A 19116-nucleotide genomic window follows, 5' to 3' on the forward strand; every position below is an offset into this window, starting at 1 on the left:
TGATAAAGGCCTCCACTCAAACCAGTCAAATGTATTTATTAACATGCATGCAGCACACACACACTTCATTTTCATAGCCAAAGCTCAGAAGGTCTGTGTTAACTGGCTGTCTTCTCTTTCCACAGACATCTGTAAAGAAAAACAAATATTACGGTTTTAGGGCTGTCCCTTTAGATGACAACTGTTTCCTAAAAAGATATGTACAACCCATTTTAAAATCTACACACAATGCCTTGCGAGTAAATGTATTCAGACTGTGGACCGCGACATACAGACGCTAGCCTATTTACCAACTTGTTAGCTCCTTAACGCAGACGTCAATGGAGCAGCGTAAGCTCGCATTAGAACTCGGCTGTCGATTTGAGGATGAGGTTCCAATGCAGATCCTCGCCAGGTTACCTGGTAGGTGCGGCCGTCGAGGTAGGACGAGAGAAGGGAGAGAGCAGAGCCTGAGACACCAAGTTCCTGAAGGGAGGAAATAAGGGTCTGGTGGTTGACTGGGTCAAATGCAGCAGAGAGGTCCAGAAGGACGAGGACAGAGGACAGAGGCGGCTCTAGCAGTGTGGAGTTGCTCTGAGACAGCAAGGAGAGCAGTCTCTGTGGAACGGCCTTGAAGCCTGACTGGTGGGGGTCAAGGAGGTTGTTATGGTGGAGATAGGAGGAGAGTTGGTTAAAGATAGCACGTTCAAGAGTTTTGGACAAAAAGGGAAGAAGAGAGACCGGTCTGCAGTTGTTTTCTTCAGAAGGGTTGAGGGTGGGTTTCTTCAGGAGGGGGTTGACTCTTGCCTCCTTCAGAGAATTGGGAAAACAGCCAGATAACAGAGCGTTGTTGATGACAGGTGAGGAAAGGAAGAAGATCAGGTGCGATAGATTGTAGAAGATGTGATGGAATGGGGTCAAGAGGGCAGGTGGTCGGACGGGCAGAGGTTACTAGGGTAAGAACTTGGTTAGGAGAGAGGGCGGTGAAAGAGGAAACTGAGGGCGAAAGAGGTGAAGCTAGTAGGATGCAAGAAGTAGGAGGTGGGTTTGAGAAAGAGGAGCGTATGTCAGCTATTTTCTTTGTAAAGTAGTTGACAAAGTCACCCGGAAGAAGGGTGGAGGGGGGAGGAGGACTAGGGGGTTCGAGGAGGTTTGAGAAGATCGAAAAAGAGGTTTTTGGGGTTAGAGAATGAAGATTCAATTCTGGATTGGTAGAAGGAGCTTTTGGCAGCAGAGATAGAAGCAGAAAACGAGGAGAGGAGAGATTGAAATTCAAGCAGGTCGTCAGGTCGTTTATATTTACGCCATCTCCTTTCCGACGCTCGCATGGTGGCTCTCATGGCACGGACCGGTTGAGACAGCCACGGAGCCGGAGGGGATTTGCCAGTCCGTCGGATCGTCAGAGGGCAGAGAGTCTAGAGAGGAGGAAAGAGTTGAGAGGAGAGTCTCTGCAGCAGCGTTCGGATGCAAGAGTGAGAAGGAGTCGGTGAAAGGGAGAGCTGATAGAACAGAGGAGGCCAGCGAGGAGGGAGAGAGGGAGCGAATATTGCGAAGAACAGGTACAGAGTCAGTCAATGGGGCAGGGTTGTTAGTTATAGAGAGTGGGAGAGAGTAAGAGATGAAGAAGTGATCAGACACATGAAGTGGAGTTACAGAGAGGTTAGTGGTAGAGCAGTTTCTAGTGAAGATGTAGTCAAGATGATTGCCGGCTTTGTGAGTAGGAGTAGAGGGACTGAGTGACAGAGCGAAGGAAGAAAGTAGGTGTAAGAGGTCAGGTGACTTCTCTGTCTGGATGTTGAAGTCACCCAGGAGGATGAGCGGAGGGCCATTTTCAGGGAAGTTGGACAGGAGAATGTCCAGTTCTTCCAGGAAATGACCCAAGGAGCCTGGCGGACGGTAAAGGACAACAATGGTTACGATAGAGAGCAGATCTAGCCCGAGGCCTGTAGCATCTGCGGGAAGAGGTTCGGACAGGTACGGGTAAAGGGCTCAAACACATAATTAAAACTAGAAGAAGGCGCCGCATTCAGCCGCCCCGAAGACTCCACGAAAGACTCTTTAGTCTTTGTCCTGCTTGTCTTCGTGCTGCGAGGATAAGCTAACGCTTCACTCGATCTGTAGTTAAATACTCCCCCGTTAGTGGAAGTCGGCTGCGGCTGCGCTGACCACTCCCCCGACGTTTAGGAGACAAAAGGTCGATTGGCCTCGACAGAAACTCCTCAAAATGCAAAACACCAATTGCTTGACACTCTAATCAGTGAACAATCACCATGTGGTGTTTTGACAAACTGTGAGTTTAAGGATTCAAGTCTTATTTGATTCAGAAGTGAAGGTAAAAACAGACTTAGATCAGGTCAAACCCAGCAGAGTTAGGAGGGCACAAAGTACGGCCCGCGGGCCAACTGTGGCCCGGGATCCATTTTTTATTGGCCCGCAGCAAATTATAAAAATAGAATGGAATGTGGCCCACACATGAAACTTGCACTTGACTGTATTGTAGTTCTTAGTTTGACCAGCTACTCACTAGCTGCAGTCCTAATGCAGCGTTTCCACAAAAAAAATGTTTCCGTAACGAAAAAATGGCAGAACCAAAGAAACGCAAGATAGCTAGTGAATGCAGAAAATTTCAAACACGGTGGGGAAATGAATATTTCTTCAAAGAAGTCAAGGAGAAGTGTGTCTGTTTGATTTGCAATGAAACGGTTGCAGTGATGAAAGAGTCCAATGTACGACGACACTACGAAACCAAGCATCCGACCTTCACGTCCTACACTGCTGCTGAGCGAGAGGACAAAGTCCAGCACATGGCAGCTAACCTGCAGGCTCAACAACAGTACTTTTACCCTGCTAACAACACACAAGAAAACGCTACAATAGCTAGCTATGAGGTAGCTCAACTCATAGCGCGCCGCGGGAAAGCTTTCTCAGACGGTGACTTTGTTAAACAGTGCCTCATTAAAGTCGCTGGAATAATGTGCCCGGAAAAGATGCAGGAATTCAACAACGTGAGCATGTCCACAAACACAATTGTGCGGCGAATCGAAGACTTGTCAGCTAACATACAGAATCAAGTGTCACATAAAGCTTGTGCTTTTGACTTTTACTCCATTGCATGTGATGAAAGCACAGATGCAACAGACGCCGCACAACTGTTCATTTCTTTGCGGGGAGTTGACGATAACTTTTGCATTACGGAGGAGCTGCTTGATCTTCGGAGTCTAAAGGGCACAACAATGGGTAAGGACATTTTTGAAGCCGCGTCAGGTGCAATTGACAAGATGGAACTTAAATGGGACAAGCTGCGTGGAGGACGGGGCTCCCGCTATGACAGGCGAGCCCAAAGGAATGGCATCTATGGTGTGCGCCAAGGTGCCAGAGAGTGGAGGCGAGGCTGTAAAATTGCACTGTATCATCCAACAAGAAGCTCTCTGTGCCAAGACAGTCCAGCTTGGCGATGTGATGACCACAGTTGTGAAAACTGTCAACATAATTCGAGCACGAGGGCTCTACCACAGAGAATTAAGCTTTCCTATCTGATGTTGATGATGCTGAATACAGGGACGTACTCGATCATTGTCATGTGCGCTGGCTTAGTCGCGGCTCCGTGCTGAAGCGGTTTTATTCCCTGAGATCAGAAATTGACCAGTTTTTGAAAGAGAAGGACCGACCTCTTTATGAACTGAGTGATCCTCTATGGTTGGCAGACCTGGCCTTTCTAGTTGATCTTACTGGTCATCTTAACTCACTGAACAAGAGCCTACAAGGCAAAGACCAGTTTGTACCAAAACTTTATGCACACATGAAAGCATTTTGTGCGAAGCTTCGTCTTTTTGAGACACAACTACGCAACTTCAACCTTGCGCACTTCCCCACGCTGTCCGAAATCAAATGTGCAAATCAGCGCCATGAAAACCTCCTTGACCCCCAACAGTCAGGCTTCAAGGCCACTCCACAGAGACTGCTCTCCTTGCTGTCTCAGAGCAACTCCACACTGCTAGAGCCGCCTCTCTCTCCTCTGTCCTCATCCTTCTGGACTTCTCTGCTGCATTTGACACGGTCAACCACCAGATCCTTATTTCTGCCCTTTAGGAACTTGGTGCCACAGGCTCTGCTCTCTCCCTTCTCTCATCCTACCTTGACGGCTGCACTTACCGGGTAACTTGGCGAGGATCTGTGTCAGAACCATGTCCTCTTACTACTGGAGTTCCTCAGGGTTCCGTCCTCGGTACCCTCCTCTTCTCTCTCTACACCAACTCTCTCGGCGCTGTCATTCGCTCGCATGGCTTCTCCTACCACAGCTATGCCGATGACACCAACTAATTCTCTCCTTGCCTCACTCGGACAGCCAGGTGGCAGCACGGATCTCTGCCTGTCTGACTGACATCTCTCAGTGGATGTCCGCTCACCATCCGAAAATCTACCCCGACAAGATTCAACTACTTCTCTTTGTGGGAAAAGATTCTCAGGACCTGACTGTTAACGCCCACTTTGACTGCTAGGAACCTCGGCGTGACACTTCACAGCCAACTCTCCCTGACTCCCAACATCACTGCGACAACGCAATCCTGTAGATACACGCTCTACAACATCAGGAGAATATGTCCCCTTCTCGCTTCATAACTCCCTCCTGGCAGGTCTCCCTGCCACCGCCATTCGACCTCTGCAGCTCATCCAGAATGCAGCAGCTCCACTGGTCTTTAACCTTCCTAAGTTCTCCCTCACTCCTCCACTCCTCTGCTCTCTTCACTGGTACCGGTGGCTCGTCCAGTTCTAAACATTGGTGCTCACGTACAATGCTGTGAATGGATGGGGTCAATTCAATTCAATTCATTTTATTTTGTATAGCCCATAATCGCAGATTACAAATTTGCCTCAGAGGGCTTTACAGTCTGTACACATACAACATCCTCTGCCCCGAAACCCACCATCGGCACAGGAAAAACTCCCCAAAAAATGAAAGAACCATTCCAAGAGGGAAAACAGGGAAGAAACCTTAGGGAGAACGTCAGAGGAGGGATCCCACTCCCGGGATGGACAGACTACAATGGATGCCATGTGTACAGAATGAACAATGTATAATACATGCAATTCCAGCTTACATCCAGGACCTGGTCCAACCCGACATCCCGACCCGCACTCTCCGCTCTGCATGTGATAAACTGCTTGTTCCTCCTCACTGAGAGCAAAACACTCGACTAGATCACCACTCTTTGCTGTCCTGCTCCTAAATGGTGGAAGGAGGTCTCTGAAGACATCAGGACCACAGAGAGTCTTTACATCTTCAGACTAAAGACACACCTCTTCAGACTCGACCTCCACTAACACACTAACTAACTGTAGCACTTAAAGTGTACTTATAATGGCTCTTATCTATAGCAAATTGTAAATCGGCTTATTTGATGAAATTGCACTTTCTTGTTCTGAGTTTGTATCCTTATGCATGCATTACATTTAAAGTAACGTAGAGCAACTGAATCTCAAACTTTTTTGGCTCAACATTTAGGCTCATCTCCATTTTGACCCACAACTTTCCAGCAAAGCACTCATTATTTTAATTTCGTCTCACACACAGCCTGTCTTTCTGCTCTCAGTGAGCTCAGTATAGCCTACTTGGCGCCCCCTCTCTTCCTTTCCAAGTTCTATAATATGAGCTCTGGTGTTGACATGTCGCAGGTTGTATAATGTTTTTTATCCCAGATGGTGTTCTCAATTTCCCAGAGCACATATCTGTGTCAAGAGCGCAGAGAGAGAGAGATCGCAGTAATAAAAAATGACCTTCGATCTAAATCAGGATCTCTGTTTTATGCCCCCTCCAACTCGTCCTTAACCCTTGAACCCTTCCCTGCATATCTCCCTTGTTCGGTTCCTTTATGACATAGGATCTTGTCTTTTTCAATTGTTTCAATGTAAGATATCCCATTGAACAGCCTTGCTTAGTTTTCTCAACATGATGGCACCTAATCTTTGGCATGCTGTGGGATTCCTTGCAGCAGGATGAGGAGGTTGTACAGACGGAGGGCTCCCAGCAGCTCCACCTGCAGTCCAGCGATTCATCGGAGAAGCTGCAGCCCAAGAGGTTACACGTCTCCAACATCCCTTTCCGTTTCCGAGACCCCGACCTCCGGCAAATGTTCGGGGTGAGATGACAACTGAACCACACACACAATCACACACCACTACACACGCGCAGATCAAATATGTGATTTGAAACTGCAAGTAGGACCTTCTAGGTTCAATAATAAACATTAAAAAATAAACATTACGTCGTTGCTTAAGGACATGAGTAATTTAATACCATTTAAGTCAGCTGACAGTTAATAGAGGCAAAAACATTTAAAGCATGTGTAATGAAAATATTTCTTTAATATGGTTAAAGTTATTCTGAGAAGTAATTGAGATTCCAATTTAACCGTTTACATGGGTCCTGAAAATAGTGATCCGGTTAGAAGTATGAAAAGTAGTTCAACCTGACTGATTAAGGTTGGTGAGAGGTAGTTTTTTTGAGACAGTAAAGCATTTGCAGTAAAGCTTTTGTTAGCACTTGTATTAGATCAAAACAGTTTTATAAAAATTCATGACCTTGTTAATGGCGACGATGTCCACATAAGCAGATTATTTTTACAACCACAGCAACAACTATTGAAAACAATAGCATTTTCCATGATTATTTTTGTGCCAATACTCCTATTGAACGGATACAGTTTACAACACCCCTTTCAACTTTAATCTTTTAAATTTGATCAAATGTTACACTTTTTTTAACACAGTTTTATTCCTATAGTGTTATTATTTTCATTATTAGTGGACTACCGAACCAAAAATGACGTATGTAACTACTGTTCTATGAATCGTGGATGAAGATGTTAGAGGCAGTGTTTCACACCGGATATTCAATTCAATTCAATTCATTTTATTTTGTATAGCATTTGTATTGCAAATTACAAATTTGCCTCAGAGGGCTTTACAGTCTGTACACATACGACATCCTCTGCCCCGAAACCCACCATCGGCACAGGAAAAACTCCCCAAAAAAATGAAAAAACCCTTACAAGAGGGAAAAAAGGGAAGAAACCTTAGGGAGAACGTCAGAGGAGGGATCCCACTCCCGGGATGGACAGACTACAATGGATGCCATGTGTGCAGAATGAACAATGTATAATACATGCAATTCCTATGAAAGAAATGATTCAAGTAATTGTGAGTAGTAAGCCAGGCGCACAGCAGGACCACTGCAGGGGAACCACCATCACATAGAACCACCATCCACAGAAGCCTGTGGGGAGGGAGAGCACAGAGACTTTAGGAGAGGGTAATGTTGGTTTATGAGTACAGTAATATGATTAATATCTAAAATAATAATGATGATGATGGCAGCAGCAGGCGTCAGCATGGCCACGGTAGGTGTCAGGACCAGGGTCCCGAAGGAACCACGATCTACGGAGACCTGATAGGGGAGAAAACACAAAAAAAAAACTCGCGGAAAGAAGCTGAATTAGTCATGTGCATTAATAAAACTTGAATTATGGTAGAACGAGAGCGTGAGAGAGGAGCTCGGTGTGTCCTCAGACAAGACGAGGATATGATGGGTCATCGTGGCGCAGAGGTAGAGAGGGTGCACTGGGAACCGCGAGGTTGGTGCTTTGAGCCCAGGCTGAGCAAGACACCTAACCCCGAATTGCACCCCGGGCAAAAATGTAAGAAGGAATGGGTTAAAAATGCAATGTAAGTCGCTTTGGATAAAAGCGCCAGCTAAATGACCTGTAATGTAATGGATATCGTCTCGTGCAAGTGCAGGTTGAGTATTTAGTCATATGTGACCTTGGATGACGTACACAGTCTAGGAGTTCCGGTTTAAACAGAGATAAATCTTTTTTCCAAGGGACCCGGAACTCTGGTGTTCAGTACGGATGAAACACAATTACAAGTTGCATATTTAATGACAGTACTATGAATCCTGGACGGCAGTGTTTCAAACTGAATGACTTATACAAACAGAGTCACAAGGCATCCTTAGTACCTACCCCCTGCAGCGCATGCAGAGGAGCTTGAGCGGGAAACCACACTCATTGGGTGAGGGTCGTATGGCGGTGGTGGCTTACTCATAAGCCCACAGTCTCAACCTCTCTTGCCCCAATGGAGGGTCAAACTGTGCTAGTTGGATAGGTTTGTTGGTCTGCGAGTGTGCCAGCACCTTTTGGGAGCTGAGCCATCTGAGTTCCACCTCGGCTGGTTCAGCATGTTTCGCTCACCGAGAAGGGATGTAAATCACTCACCTGTTCCGCATTGCACACCAACCAGAAAACAGCAGCCACCTGTTCTCGAACTGCAGACGTTTGGATGGCAACCTGGCATTCAGAATAGTCCTCCTGGCTGGTTCTATGCAGCTGTTCAGCAGTTGGTCGGCAGATTCACTGGCCAAACCAACAGCTGTAGGTGGCCGGGGGTCTGGATGCCAGATCAGGGATCAGAGGGTCTTCTGTACGGAGGGTCTCCTGGTCGTCCTCCTCCCCACTTCAGACCGGGTCGACTGTGCCAGCCAGACCTAGAGGCTAGGCTGGACCAGGGAGGATGTCAGGATCCAAGTTCGCGAGACAAGGGCGCAAATGCCACGTGAATCACTGAGGGACTTCTCCCAAGCAATTTGAGAAATCCCAGACATCGTTCTTCCTTGGAAAACTTGGAAACTTCCTTGGAAACTGCTGTTTTGTCAATCCTCTCCCTCCTGCGTCTCAGCCCTCTTCATTTGAGGTCACAAGTGACTTTGTTGTACTACTAATACTCAACCTGCGCTGTGCGAGATGGAAGACATCCATTGTGAAACATTGCTTATGCCGGTCAGTAAGGATGAAGTAGAACTATTGACACCTTGGCTACAATGACTGGGATTTTCTTTAGAAACTGCATTGTAGACGGAAAGCGTCACATTGTTGAATGCAAGTTGGGGTATTGCAATTTGCCTCTTGGGGCACACCCATTATTTTTAACGGGAGTGCCCAAAGAGCTTTATTCTTCTTCATGCCAACTGATGTGAAATTGAATAATTGTTGATAATTTCTGTTGTTTGTTTGGTGTTGAGGCCTTGGACTTATCTCTTCACAAACATCATTCTCATAGTCAGTGGGATATATGGCGACAAAAGGGAAAATCAGAGGTGGGGCTCATGTAATTACAATATGAGGAGCTTCAGCAGCAATGCAGTAACTGCAATGACAGAGCAGGGCTGAGCAGTAAGCAAGACCTTTCTATACAAACAATCAAGTAGAAAAATAGATCAGTGCAAATCAAGTTGTACCCCTCAACTACTTCCCAAGACTCTTTAAATAATTCACACCTTTACCTCTTCGAGCTCCCTAACCAAAATTGGGCTGAACTTATTAATGTGTCATCTTCAGTGTCTGTCCTTAACTGGTCATTGGAGAGCCTGGCTGTGGTGGATAGCTATGCTCCAATTCTCTTCATCTGTGTAAAAGAAGACACTTAGTCAAGAAATCTAATTCAGGAAATGTACAATGTGTTAATTAGACAAATAATTGAACTGGTGTCAGGAAAACGAAAATGAGCAGTTCTAATTCAATGAAACTAAAAATCAAAGACAAAGTATGTATGAAACTGAAATTCACAAACCAAAAAATACAAATGGCTGTCATTCCTATCATTTACAGTAATATTTGAATTTATTATTTTATTTTATTTAAAAAAGTAGCAATGGTTGTCGGAAATCCTACCTAGCTAAAATAATTCTATAACAATTAGACGTCTGATTGAAACATTGCGGAGAAAGTGCAATGTCAGACGTTGAGAACTTAGTTGTACTGACATAATTGCGCGCGCAACCCTATGCAACTCAGTTGATGTGCACAACACTACTACAAAACTGAAAAATCATTAGAAAAGTTTTGACTCTCATGCTGACTTCCCTTCCCTGCTGAAGTCCCTTTTCAAACAGGTGTTTTTTGTTAGTTCAGCAGATTTAATAGTTAGATTTCTCGGATGTTGAAGACTGGCGTGCCTCACATGCACACAGCCACATACAACTTCTTCTCTTTTCTCCCACTTAATGGTCCAGCTTTAAGAATTAATAGTCGTGGGCAGGAAGATTGCAGTCCAGATTCCACTTGGGCTCCAGTGGCGCTGTCCTCCATTCCCCTAAAAGAGGACATGAGCAACTGACTCAATCTCCATTCATGCTTCTGCTAGACTACAGTCACAATGCAAACAAAGCAAAGAGCTTGAGGATTATAGCAAATGGGAGTAGAAAATTGAATATTTCAGCAAAAGCTGTAATAGAAAAGCAATACAGGCGCAGAAATTCAAAGGTGATGTAGCTACAAGCTGGAGATCTATCACTGTAAGTTACACAATAATACACAGAAATACTCTGTCAAACACCTTTGGAAGTCCAGCTCAGGACGCAAGAATAAAGGGTACGACTGCAACAGTGGAGGAACATAAGTCAGGAAGGGTACGGGCTCTGAAAGGAATACAGCTGGGTTCATTACTCATTACATCATTCATAATTAAAACAACACATTTGGAGGAAAATTACTAGGCTGGTGAAAATGGTTTTAATGGTAGAATAATAATTGGCATTCACAGCACCACTTCATTCTCACGATATCTAGGACTGCACCTGAAATATTTCCTAGCACACACGGCACACTTACCTAAACAGATGGAGCTGTTTGGATTTCTCCTTAACCAGAAGAGACCCAATGCCAGTCTGACCACATGTCTGCTTCTTTGGCAAATTCCTTCATTGCCTGGGACCAGAATGTCTACCGGTGGAGCCAGTTGGCCTGCACTCTGAGAAGGACCCTGTTCATTTAACCCCACACACATAGTGAAACTTGACAAGCTGATATGCAGGACTACTGCCGTCCCCTGAGCCTCAGCTGTGTATAATTAATAAGCAGGCACTTAGTGAGCCCGCCGCAAGAGGGTCCTTACTGCCACATTCCCAGAGGTAGAGGTCCTAAATGAGTCATTAGATACTCAGCACACATAGGTGTGCACTCAGTGTGTCCCCCACACACACACTGCTGAGGTAGACTGTATGCGTGGTTGTGTGTAGGTGTGTATTTGCAGTGAGCGCCGGGGGTCAGGTTTTGTGCTTTAGTTTTAATACTTTTTCCTAATCACCTGTTCTGGAGCTTTCCAGCGGCACAGTGCTCCCATCATAGGAATTCTTTTTAGTGTCTGCTGTTCATGTCTTCACTCACATTTGCCGCCCAAATTATTCCACAAAGCTCCCCCTTAACCGACACGGCCACCAAAGAGGCAAAGGTGTAATTATCATCTAAAATCTGCTCACTTACATCAACATATAAGCATAGCTGATAGTTAGAGAGCATGAGCTCCTATTGTTGAGTCCGCCAGTGGGGCCAGTGTGTTTGTGTTGATTAAGGCAATTCGTGTTTAAGGACGGTGACAGACGTTATTGCTCTGTTTACCACTGTGGCAAGGCGCACCATGGGGGACCTGTAATTATGGTCGTATCATCACTTTTGAGATATTTGGTTGAGGTAATTGTGGTCCCATAAACACAATCCCAATCATCAAGGATTAGCAATTTCATGAAGCACCTTGTCATAAATGTGTGTTGGTACATTGATATCTATAACAGTACATGGACCCAGGGGGGGTTCAGGTGAGGGGCAGTATGGGGGGGTGGGTTTGCAAGTTTGCGTCTGGGCCACCCCGTCGCGACACATCATTGACACCATTTGCGGGAAAGTGTATGTCGTCTGTGCACACAAACAGACAAACGAAACAGCGACCCATTTATACAATCTGCTGCACGCAGGAGGTGCAGCAGATACTCGCCAAACCGATACAGTTGGTGGAACAGACTCCCTAGTTATTGTCCTTGAGGAATTCAACAAAGGAAATCTTGGTCCTGTACTTTCCAAATACAAAGTTTATTGAATGCCCAAAGAGAGGAGACACTTTGGATTACTGCTACACCAGAGTAAGCGTTGCCTATCACACCGTCCCTCGTGCTGCGTGGTCTTACCACACCACGGGAATTTAAGAAGTGGACCAGTGAGGCACTGGAGGATCTGGGACGTTTTCAGGACTGCTACCAACAGTCTGAAAAGAGTTCACAGGCTGTAACTCCATCATACACCAAGTTGAATTATAACAACCAACTCTGGTTTACAGGGGAACTCAGAAAGCTACGACTACAGAAGGATCATGCACACAAAATGGCCGACTTCCTGTGTGATTTAAGGCTGTCCTCCGTGAGGACTTTTTGTACGTCTTATCACGTTACATATACGTTGCATGAATGAATTGGAATATCATCGGAAAGTTAATTGAATTTAGTCATTCATTACACACAGGGAAAATAGTTGAATACATTTGGATGATTACGGCTTATCGCTAATAAAAAACCCAGATTCAGTTTCTTGGAAAATTTGAATATTGTGAACAACTTCAATATTGTAGACTCATGGTGTCACACTGATCAGCTAATGAACACCTGCAAAGGTTTCTTTAGACCTTAAATGGTCTCTCAGTCTGGTTCAGTAGGACGAGGCACAATCATGGAGAAGAGTGCTGGCTTGTCAGATGTCCAGAAGACCGTCATTAACACCCTGCACAGGGACGGTAAGCCACAAAAGGTCATTGCTAAAGCAGCCGGCTTTTCAGGATCAGGAATCAGGAATCAGGAAATATTTATTACCAAAATATGCCAAACATACAAGGAATTTGTCTTGGCGGTTGGTGTGTGACAGTAGACAGTGTGACAATAGACAAGACAGCAGTGCACAGGTAATAAAATAAAGTAAAATGAAATGCTAATGCAATTAGTTAGTAGAATAAGGCTATGGGTTAGTATAAAACAAGGGAATAAAGTTAAACATTTTAAATATTAAAAAAGTTTAAAAAAAATATGAAGCATAAAGTGCACTAACAAACAAGTAACAAAGTGACGAGTGACGACAAAGTGATAAGTGATTCAGAGTGCTGTATCCAAGCACATTCATGGGATGTTGAGTGGACGGAAAAGGTGTGGTAGAAAAAGGTGCACAAGCAGCAGGGATACCCGCAGCCTTGTGAGGGTAGAGAAGCAAAGCACCTTCAACAATTTGGGGGAAAATCACAAGGAGTGGACTGCGGCTGGAGTCAATGCTTCAAGAGCCACCACACGGGTTGAGAACATGGGCTACAACTGTCCCATACCTTGTGTCTGTTACGACTGTATGTATGACCCAGCACACAGAGATTCCACACAGGACACAGACAACCAGTTCAAGCAATTTAATGAGTGCAAATACTCAAAAGGGAGGTGAACAACCGAGGCTGAGCCTGGGGTTTCTAGGAAGGGGACGGAGCTCCACAGTGGAATCCAGGTGATGCAGGTGGGGATGTCGGAGCAACGTGAGGCAGGTGGTACGGCAGTTAAGGAACAGGTACAGCGGAATCTTCACAGAGGAACTGAGGTCAGACAGAAATAACCACAGAAAGAACCAGAGTTTGCTGGACAACACAAGCTGGGGTGAATAGTGGAACGTTGATCAGCTGTGTGGGAATGGAGCAGGATGAACGGCCACGCCTCTTGCAGGTGGGGAGAAACAGCACAGACAGACACACGGGAAAAGATACAAACACACAGGATAGGGAAAAAACGGCAGCTGACCCACAACAGTGTCCAGCCACTTCTGAATCAGACACAACGTCAGAAGCGTCTTACCTGGTATAAAAAGGTCCGGTCTGTTGCTCAGCGGTCCAAAATTGTCTTTTCACATGGAAGTAACTTTTACATTTCATTTGAATTGGAAATCTGGAGGAAGAGAGGCACACAATCCAAGGTGCTTGAGGTCCAGTGTGAAGTTTCCACAGTCAGTGAAGTTTTTGGGAGCCATGTCATCTGCTGGCGTTGGTCCACTGTGTTTTATCAAGTCCAAAGCTATTGCAGCAGTCTACCAGGAAACTTTAGAGCACTTCATGCTTCCCTCTGCTGACAAGCATTATGGAGATTCTCATTTCATTTTCCAGCAGGACTTGGCACCTCCTCACACTGCCGAAAGGACCGATACCTGGTTTAGAAATTATGGTATCACTGTGCTTGATTGGCTAGAAAACTGGCCTGACCTAGAATCTACGGGATGTTGTCAAGAGGAAGATGAAAGACACCAGACCCAACAATCCAGACGAGCTGAAGGCGCTATCAAAGCAACCTGGGATTCCATAACACCTCAACAGGCCCAGTGCGGCCCGTCGGATGACTTTGCTAAGTGTAAAGAAAATGACAGAAAGACATAAATTGCATTTCTATAAAAGTAATTGCTATTGCTATAAAGTCCACTGGGGGTCGCACTCTGTGAGTGAGCACATGCGTCAGACCTTAATCGACAACAGTGTTCCTCCGGGCAGCAGCGCCCGACCGCACCATCCGCGTCCACGTTAACTTTTCAAATTAATTGAGATGAAACTGTAGATACCACATTGCATGCAGCGAGCAAAAACCTAATATTGGGGCAAATCAAATGAGGGCTCTAGCAGACTTGTAGAACGCAATTTTTGCAAATTTCACAACCTTGCTAGACACTTAAGCACCTCGTCTTGCAAATTAAGTGCCACGATTATAATAATGATAATAATAATAAACAAGGAGGACAATAGTTCCTCTGTTCAGGCTCAAGCTCAAGTGGGAAAGTGACGTAAAATGTACTTATTTTAGAAAACAAATATACTTTGTAAAGTTTATTTATATATTTTAACACAATTCATTCAAAACAAAGAAGGTATGCCATTTGGGGTTTGGGGGGGGCTTCAATTTTCTTATGTCATCAATAGGGGGCTTGACAGAAAACGTTTGGGAACCACTGGGCTGATGGAAGACAGGATGAGGGTTGTAGCTCAGTAGAGCGCAGTGTTGTCCTTCAAACAGAGGATTGACGTTTCCATCCTGGGACATTTTTGGGTTCAGTGAAACATCAAAGTCTGGCTAAGAGCCAGTTAATTTTTCTCTTATTTAAAAGTGAAACTCTTTTCTGAAACACAGAAAAAAGTCAAACAAGTTGGGAGACACTTTTTTTTGTTAGGAAACGGAATCTATTTTTTTCAGCTTGAATGTATTTCTGTGCAGTTCTGCAATGCAAATGTGTAACATACTATGTACATGCACCATGTGTGTTCTGCTGCTGGACTGATTCAGGGCTGGAGCTGTGACCTTGCCTTTGGTCTGCTCTTTGCTCCATGTTTATTTATTTATTGAAATATACTACTTTATTCAAGGTCTAGTAATGGGGGGTACAAGGCTGAGCATTATCATACTGGCTGGCAAGGTTAGCGCTGCTCAATAGAGCCATGACTTCATCCCAGTAAACTTGTTTTACACCGATATGAATTGAGTTGGGAATCAAATACACTACATTCTCCGTGTTACTATTTAAAAGCTGAAGCAGTACTGAATGTGCATCGCTCCTTTTAGAAACCTTTATTCATATTCCATTTATTTATCAGAAAAGAGAACCTGGATTGTAGTGGTATAGGTCAGAGGTCACTAACTGGTGGCCGCAGTCCGGATCTGGACCCAGTAGCCATCCCATCTGCAGACATTTCAGTCTGTGCTTTCCAGGCAGGATGATATCGTCTCAACATTGCACACAGATTAGAGAGATCGTGGCAAATTACAAATAAAAAGACGGAAATTTGAGAAGAAGACAAGTGAGACTGAGAGAAAGAGACGGGGGAGAAAAATAAGGAACAAATCACTCCCTCCAAAAAGAGAAACTTAGACAACGAAAGTAGAGCATTTAATCTAAAATGGACAAACTTGTTTCTGTTCATACTTCCTACAGGAGGACTAATTTAAACTAGTGTGTCTCAAATGCTCAGAGGCCGTTGAGACGCCATTATGAGGCACAAAGAGCCCCTCTTCGTGAGGAAGAGGAGGAAACGGCCCTGACTGCACCCACGCCCAGGTTTGAAATCCTGGCAGGAGAAGCTAGAGCGCAATCCTCTCTCTGAGTAAAACCAGTGGGGACGGATATATACATATATATATATACACTCTATAAAAGTGTTCAATTGTTAAAATGCTTTTTGATGTAATATTTATAATTTGCTGAGACTGTCAAGTCCAAATGTGAAGCAGAAAAGGGCAAATTCAGGCTTTTCTTCCTTTATTTTATTTCTTCAGAATTGAATCACCTCCAAGTGCTCGGGAAGTTGCTCGATTCCCAATATCTCTACTGTACATTTGATCCTAGTGTGAGGCTAAAACATGGTCTTACCTCATGTAAGCAAGTATTCACCACCAATGTGCTGCAGAGGTGTGGCTACCAGCACCAAACCGGACCACAGTAATCAGCCTAAAACGAGACGGGGAGCTGATCAGGACCATTAAGAACGGAACCTCTAGGCACCAAATGTGCGGTTGGGCTGGTGAGAGAGGCCTTTGGCAGGTGATCACCATGGTGGTCTGCATCATGACCAGATAAATAAATGTATGGCTCATCGTAAGCCTTAGTGAGCTCTCCGATTGCTTCCATTCCCACATACACTGTAGAGAAACCATTTCCTGTTTTAACTTTAGTAAAAATGCTTTAGCCTTGCTCTGTTTGTAGCGTGGGAGAGGAAAAGCAAGATTATGGCGATCATTTAGATTAGCAGTGTGTGTATCGAAGCATTGCTATAGCAACCGCATCCACCATCGTAATGTTCATTAACACCACGTAGCCCTATTCCCCCACCCCACACACACAGACTTTATTACCACCACAGAGCAAACACAGCATTAAACAGTGTTCAGAGTAAATGGACATTTTATTAATCCCATTGTCGGGTGAACGGGAGTTTGTTCATTCGGCGCAGTGACTGCTTGACCTTTTTAATGTTTTTTATTTCAGAGTGAGAGAGAACTGCGCAGGTCACCATGTTCTAATTATTTCCTGCCCTCCTCCCCCCTCCCTGTCGTCCACAGCAATTTGGCAAGATTTTAGACGTGGAGATTATTTTTAACGAGCGAGGCTCCAAGGTAAGTGTGCTGCAACCACACATCCACACCCCTTCACACAGCGCCGACGTTGGTCCCCTTCCCGCTCTCGTCTCACTGTCTCCACGGCAGTAATTACCAACCCGAATCAGTGACACTTGGCTGCAGGCGGCTTTTACGCTGCACTGGCCTGCCGTGCATTGTGACGATGAATAGCTCACACTTCTCTTAACGCTGGCAGAAGGATTCACAGAGTCTGCAAACACGTGCTTACCTCACCTGTTTAGCTTCTGGACCCATGCCAGGAAGTCGTAATATATAAATAATATAGTATATTATATATATAATATAATAGAGTGTATGCAAAAATCCTTCTCACTCATTTACAGCCCCATAAACAGTATTGTATTACAGTGACCCCCTCAAGCCGGGGCCCAACGCTTCTACATTTAGGAGCTGATTCCAACAACACTTGTTACATTCAAACCTAGAAATGTGTTTATTCAATGGATAAAAACGCCGGCCAACAGGAGAGGAGGTTAGTCAGTACTTAATATCACACTCACAGAGCGTCTGACAAGGTCTTTCTGCTCTTCTAAAGGTTGATTCATTGGTTGACTGACTATTCATACAGAGGAACCTCGTAGCCAATTCTGCACAAGTGCACTGAATACACAGATTCCTATTGCGAAGTATTGAGATGATAAATACAAGCATTAAACGTGGACAAAGGACCACGTTCAAGCATTGTTGGATAAGGATGTCGAATAGAAGCATTTTAAACAAGACAATCTGTACTTCTGTCCTTATGGTTGGTTCATATGTATTTATTTACTAATTTGGTTCACACCCTCTTCATCATTTAATGTTTGTTTATTTGTAATATCATTTTTTATATTCATGGGCTTCTGACTGCTGACTCTCTGCATCAGAGAAGTGAACAAATCTATTTGTGGGAACAAAAAGTTAGAGGGACTCATTTTTCTCCCCCTTTTAAACATATGTTTTATATGCAGCCCCTCTGAAGGGCAGGCCTTCGTGTAATTAATGCCCAGAGAAAGGCAGTCAATCCTGTATATGCATAAAAGATCCTGTTTCCATGTATTATCAGGCAAAGCAATTACAGGACAACGAGTGGCCAAAGATATGTCAGTTAGAGGACTGAAAGGACCGAGCAGGCAGGGAGCAGTAAGACCACAGACCACACTTTGAGAGTGAGGTGAGAATAGTGAGATCAATGAAGCGTTACACTGGAACACCTCCTCTGATGGGTGTCTAAGTATAACATATCATATTCATTTCCATGAGCAGAATCGGTCTCAGTGAGACAAACTACTGAGGAACGCTAGACAGACCAAGCTGGGAATTCCGAAGGATTTTTTCCATTTACCTTCCTATAAAACGGTATGACGGTGTGTATGGCAGATATTTGAAAGGCTAGTAGGAACTAGACTCAAAAGGTAGGGCTACCTTACTGATGTCCATCAGCCTCCACCGAAACAAACCACACATACCTCAAGTCTTCAAAGGACTCGCCATGTGTTACAGAAATACAGTGTAATCTGTCCTTCACTAAGCGTCAGTACATCTAGATGAATTGGAGGGTATAGTTGTCTATTAATAACGCAGCCCGATCAGGATTGACACAGAGCAAGGCCTTGTTGGTCGAAGCATACAGGAAACGATGCGTAGCATTACCTGTGGTTACCACCTCTCAACCGCTCAGACACCAGTGGCCTGCTGGGTATCTAGAGCCAGCATCTTGGCTTCAACAACCAGTCCTGTCAGTTACCACTTGAACACCCATTTTCATTGCTATCAGATGATTGTACGATAGAAAAGGTTATTACTGACTCTCCAATGTTTCAGATGGGCAACGCTGCACCCATATTAACTGAATCTTTGTGAATGAGACACAACGTTAGGCCACAGAACTACATTGGTTAAAGATCATGGTTTGTTTGCTCCCATCAACTAAATGCACTGTGGTTGGAAATAAGGTGTGTAGATCTTACACAGAAAATAAATCTTCCTATTGTTATCGTTGATATTATTTGCATATATGCAACCTGTCAAAAAATATCTTAGAACAAAGAATTTTTGCTTCATAGGCCAAGCATCTAAATATAATACACTGGACTGCAAGAAAAAGTGCTTAACCCAAACCCGGCTCCTTCCCTCCTACCCGA

General features: G+C 44.6%; 1 protein-coding gene across 4 annotated transcripts in view; it reads left to right on the forward strand.

Annotated features, from left to right (window-relative positions):
• The window catches only part of rbfox3a (RNA binding fox-1 homolog 3a), a 145836-nt gene that overhangs the window by 72619 nt on the left and 54101 nt on the right, over positions 1 to 19116 (forward strand). For 3 of the 4 annotated variants that reach the window (XM_078103012.1, XM_078103009.1, XM_078103010.1), the window contains exons 3-4: positions 5970 to 6116; positions 16916 to 16969. In XM_078103012.1, coding sequence (XP_077959138.1) covers positions 5970 to 6116; positions 16916 to 16969 — 201 coding nt within the window. The remainder of the gene's footprint in view (positions 1 to 5969; positions 6117 to 16915; positions 16970 to 19116) is intronic. The other variant, XM_078103011.1, reaches the window with a different exon arrangement.

The sequence above is a fragment of the Gasterosteus aculeatus genome, chromosome 5, assembly GCF_964276395.1.
Source record: "Gasterosteus aculeatus chromosome 5, fGasAcu3.hap1.1, whole genome shotgun sequence".
Taxonomy (NCBI): domain Eukaryota; kingdom Metazoa; phylum Chordata; class Actinopteri; order Perciformes; family Gasterosteidae; genus Gasterosteus; species Gasterosteus aculeatus.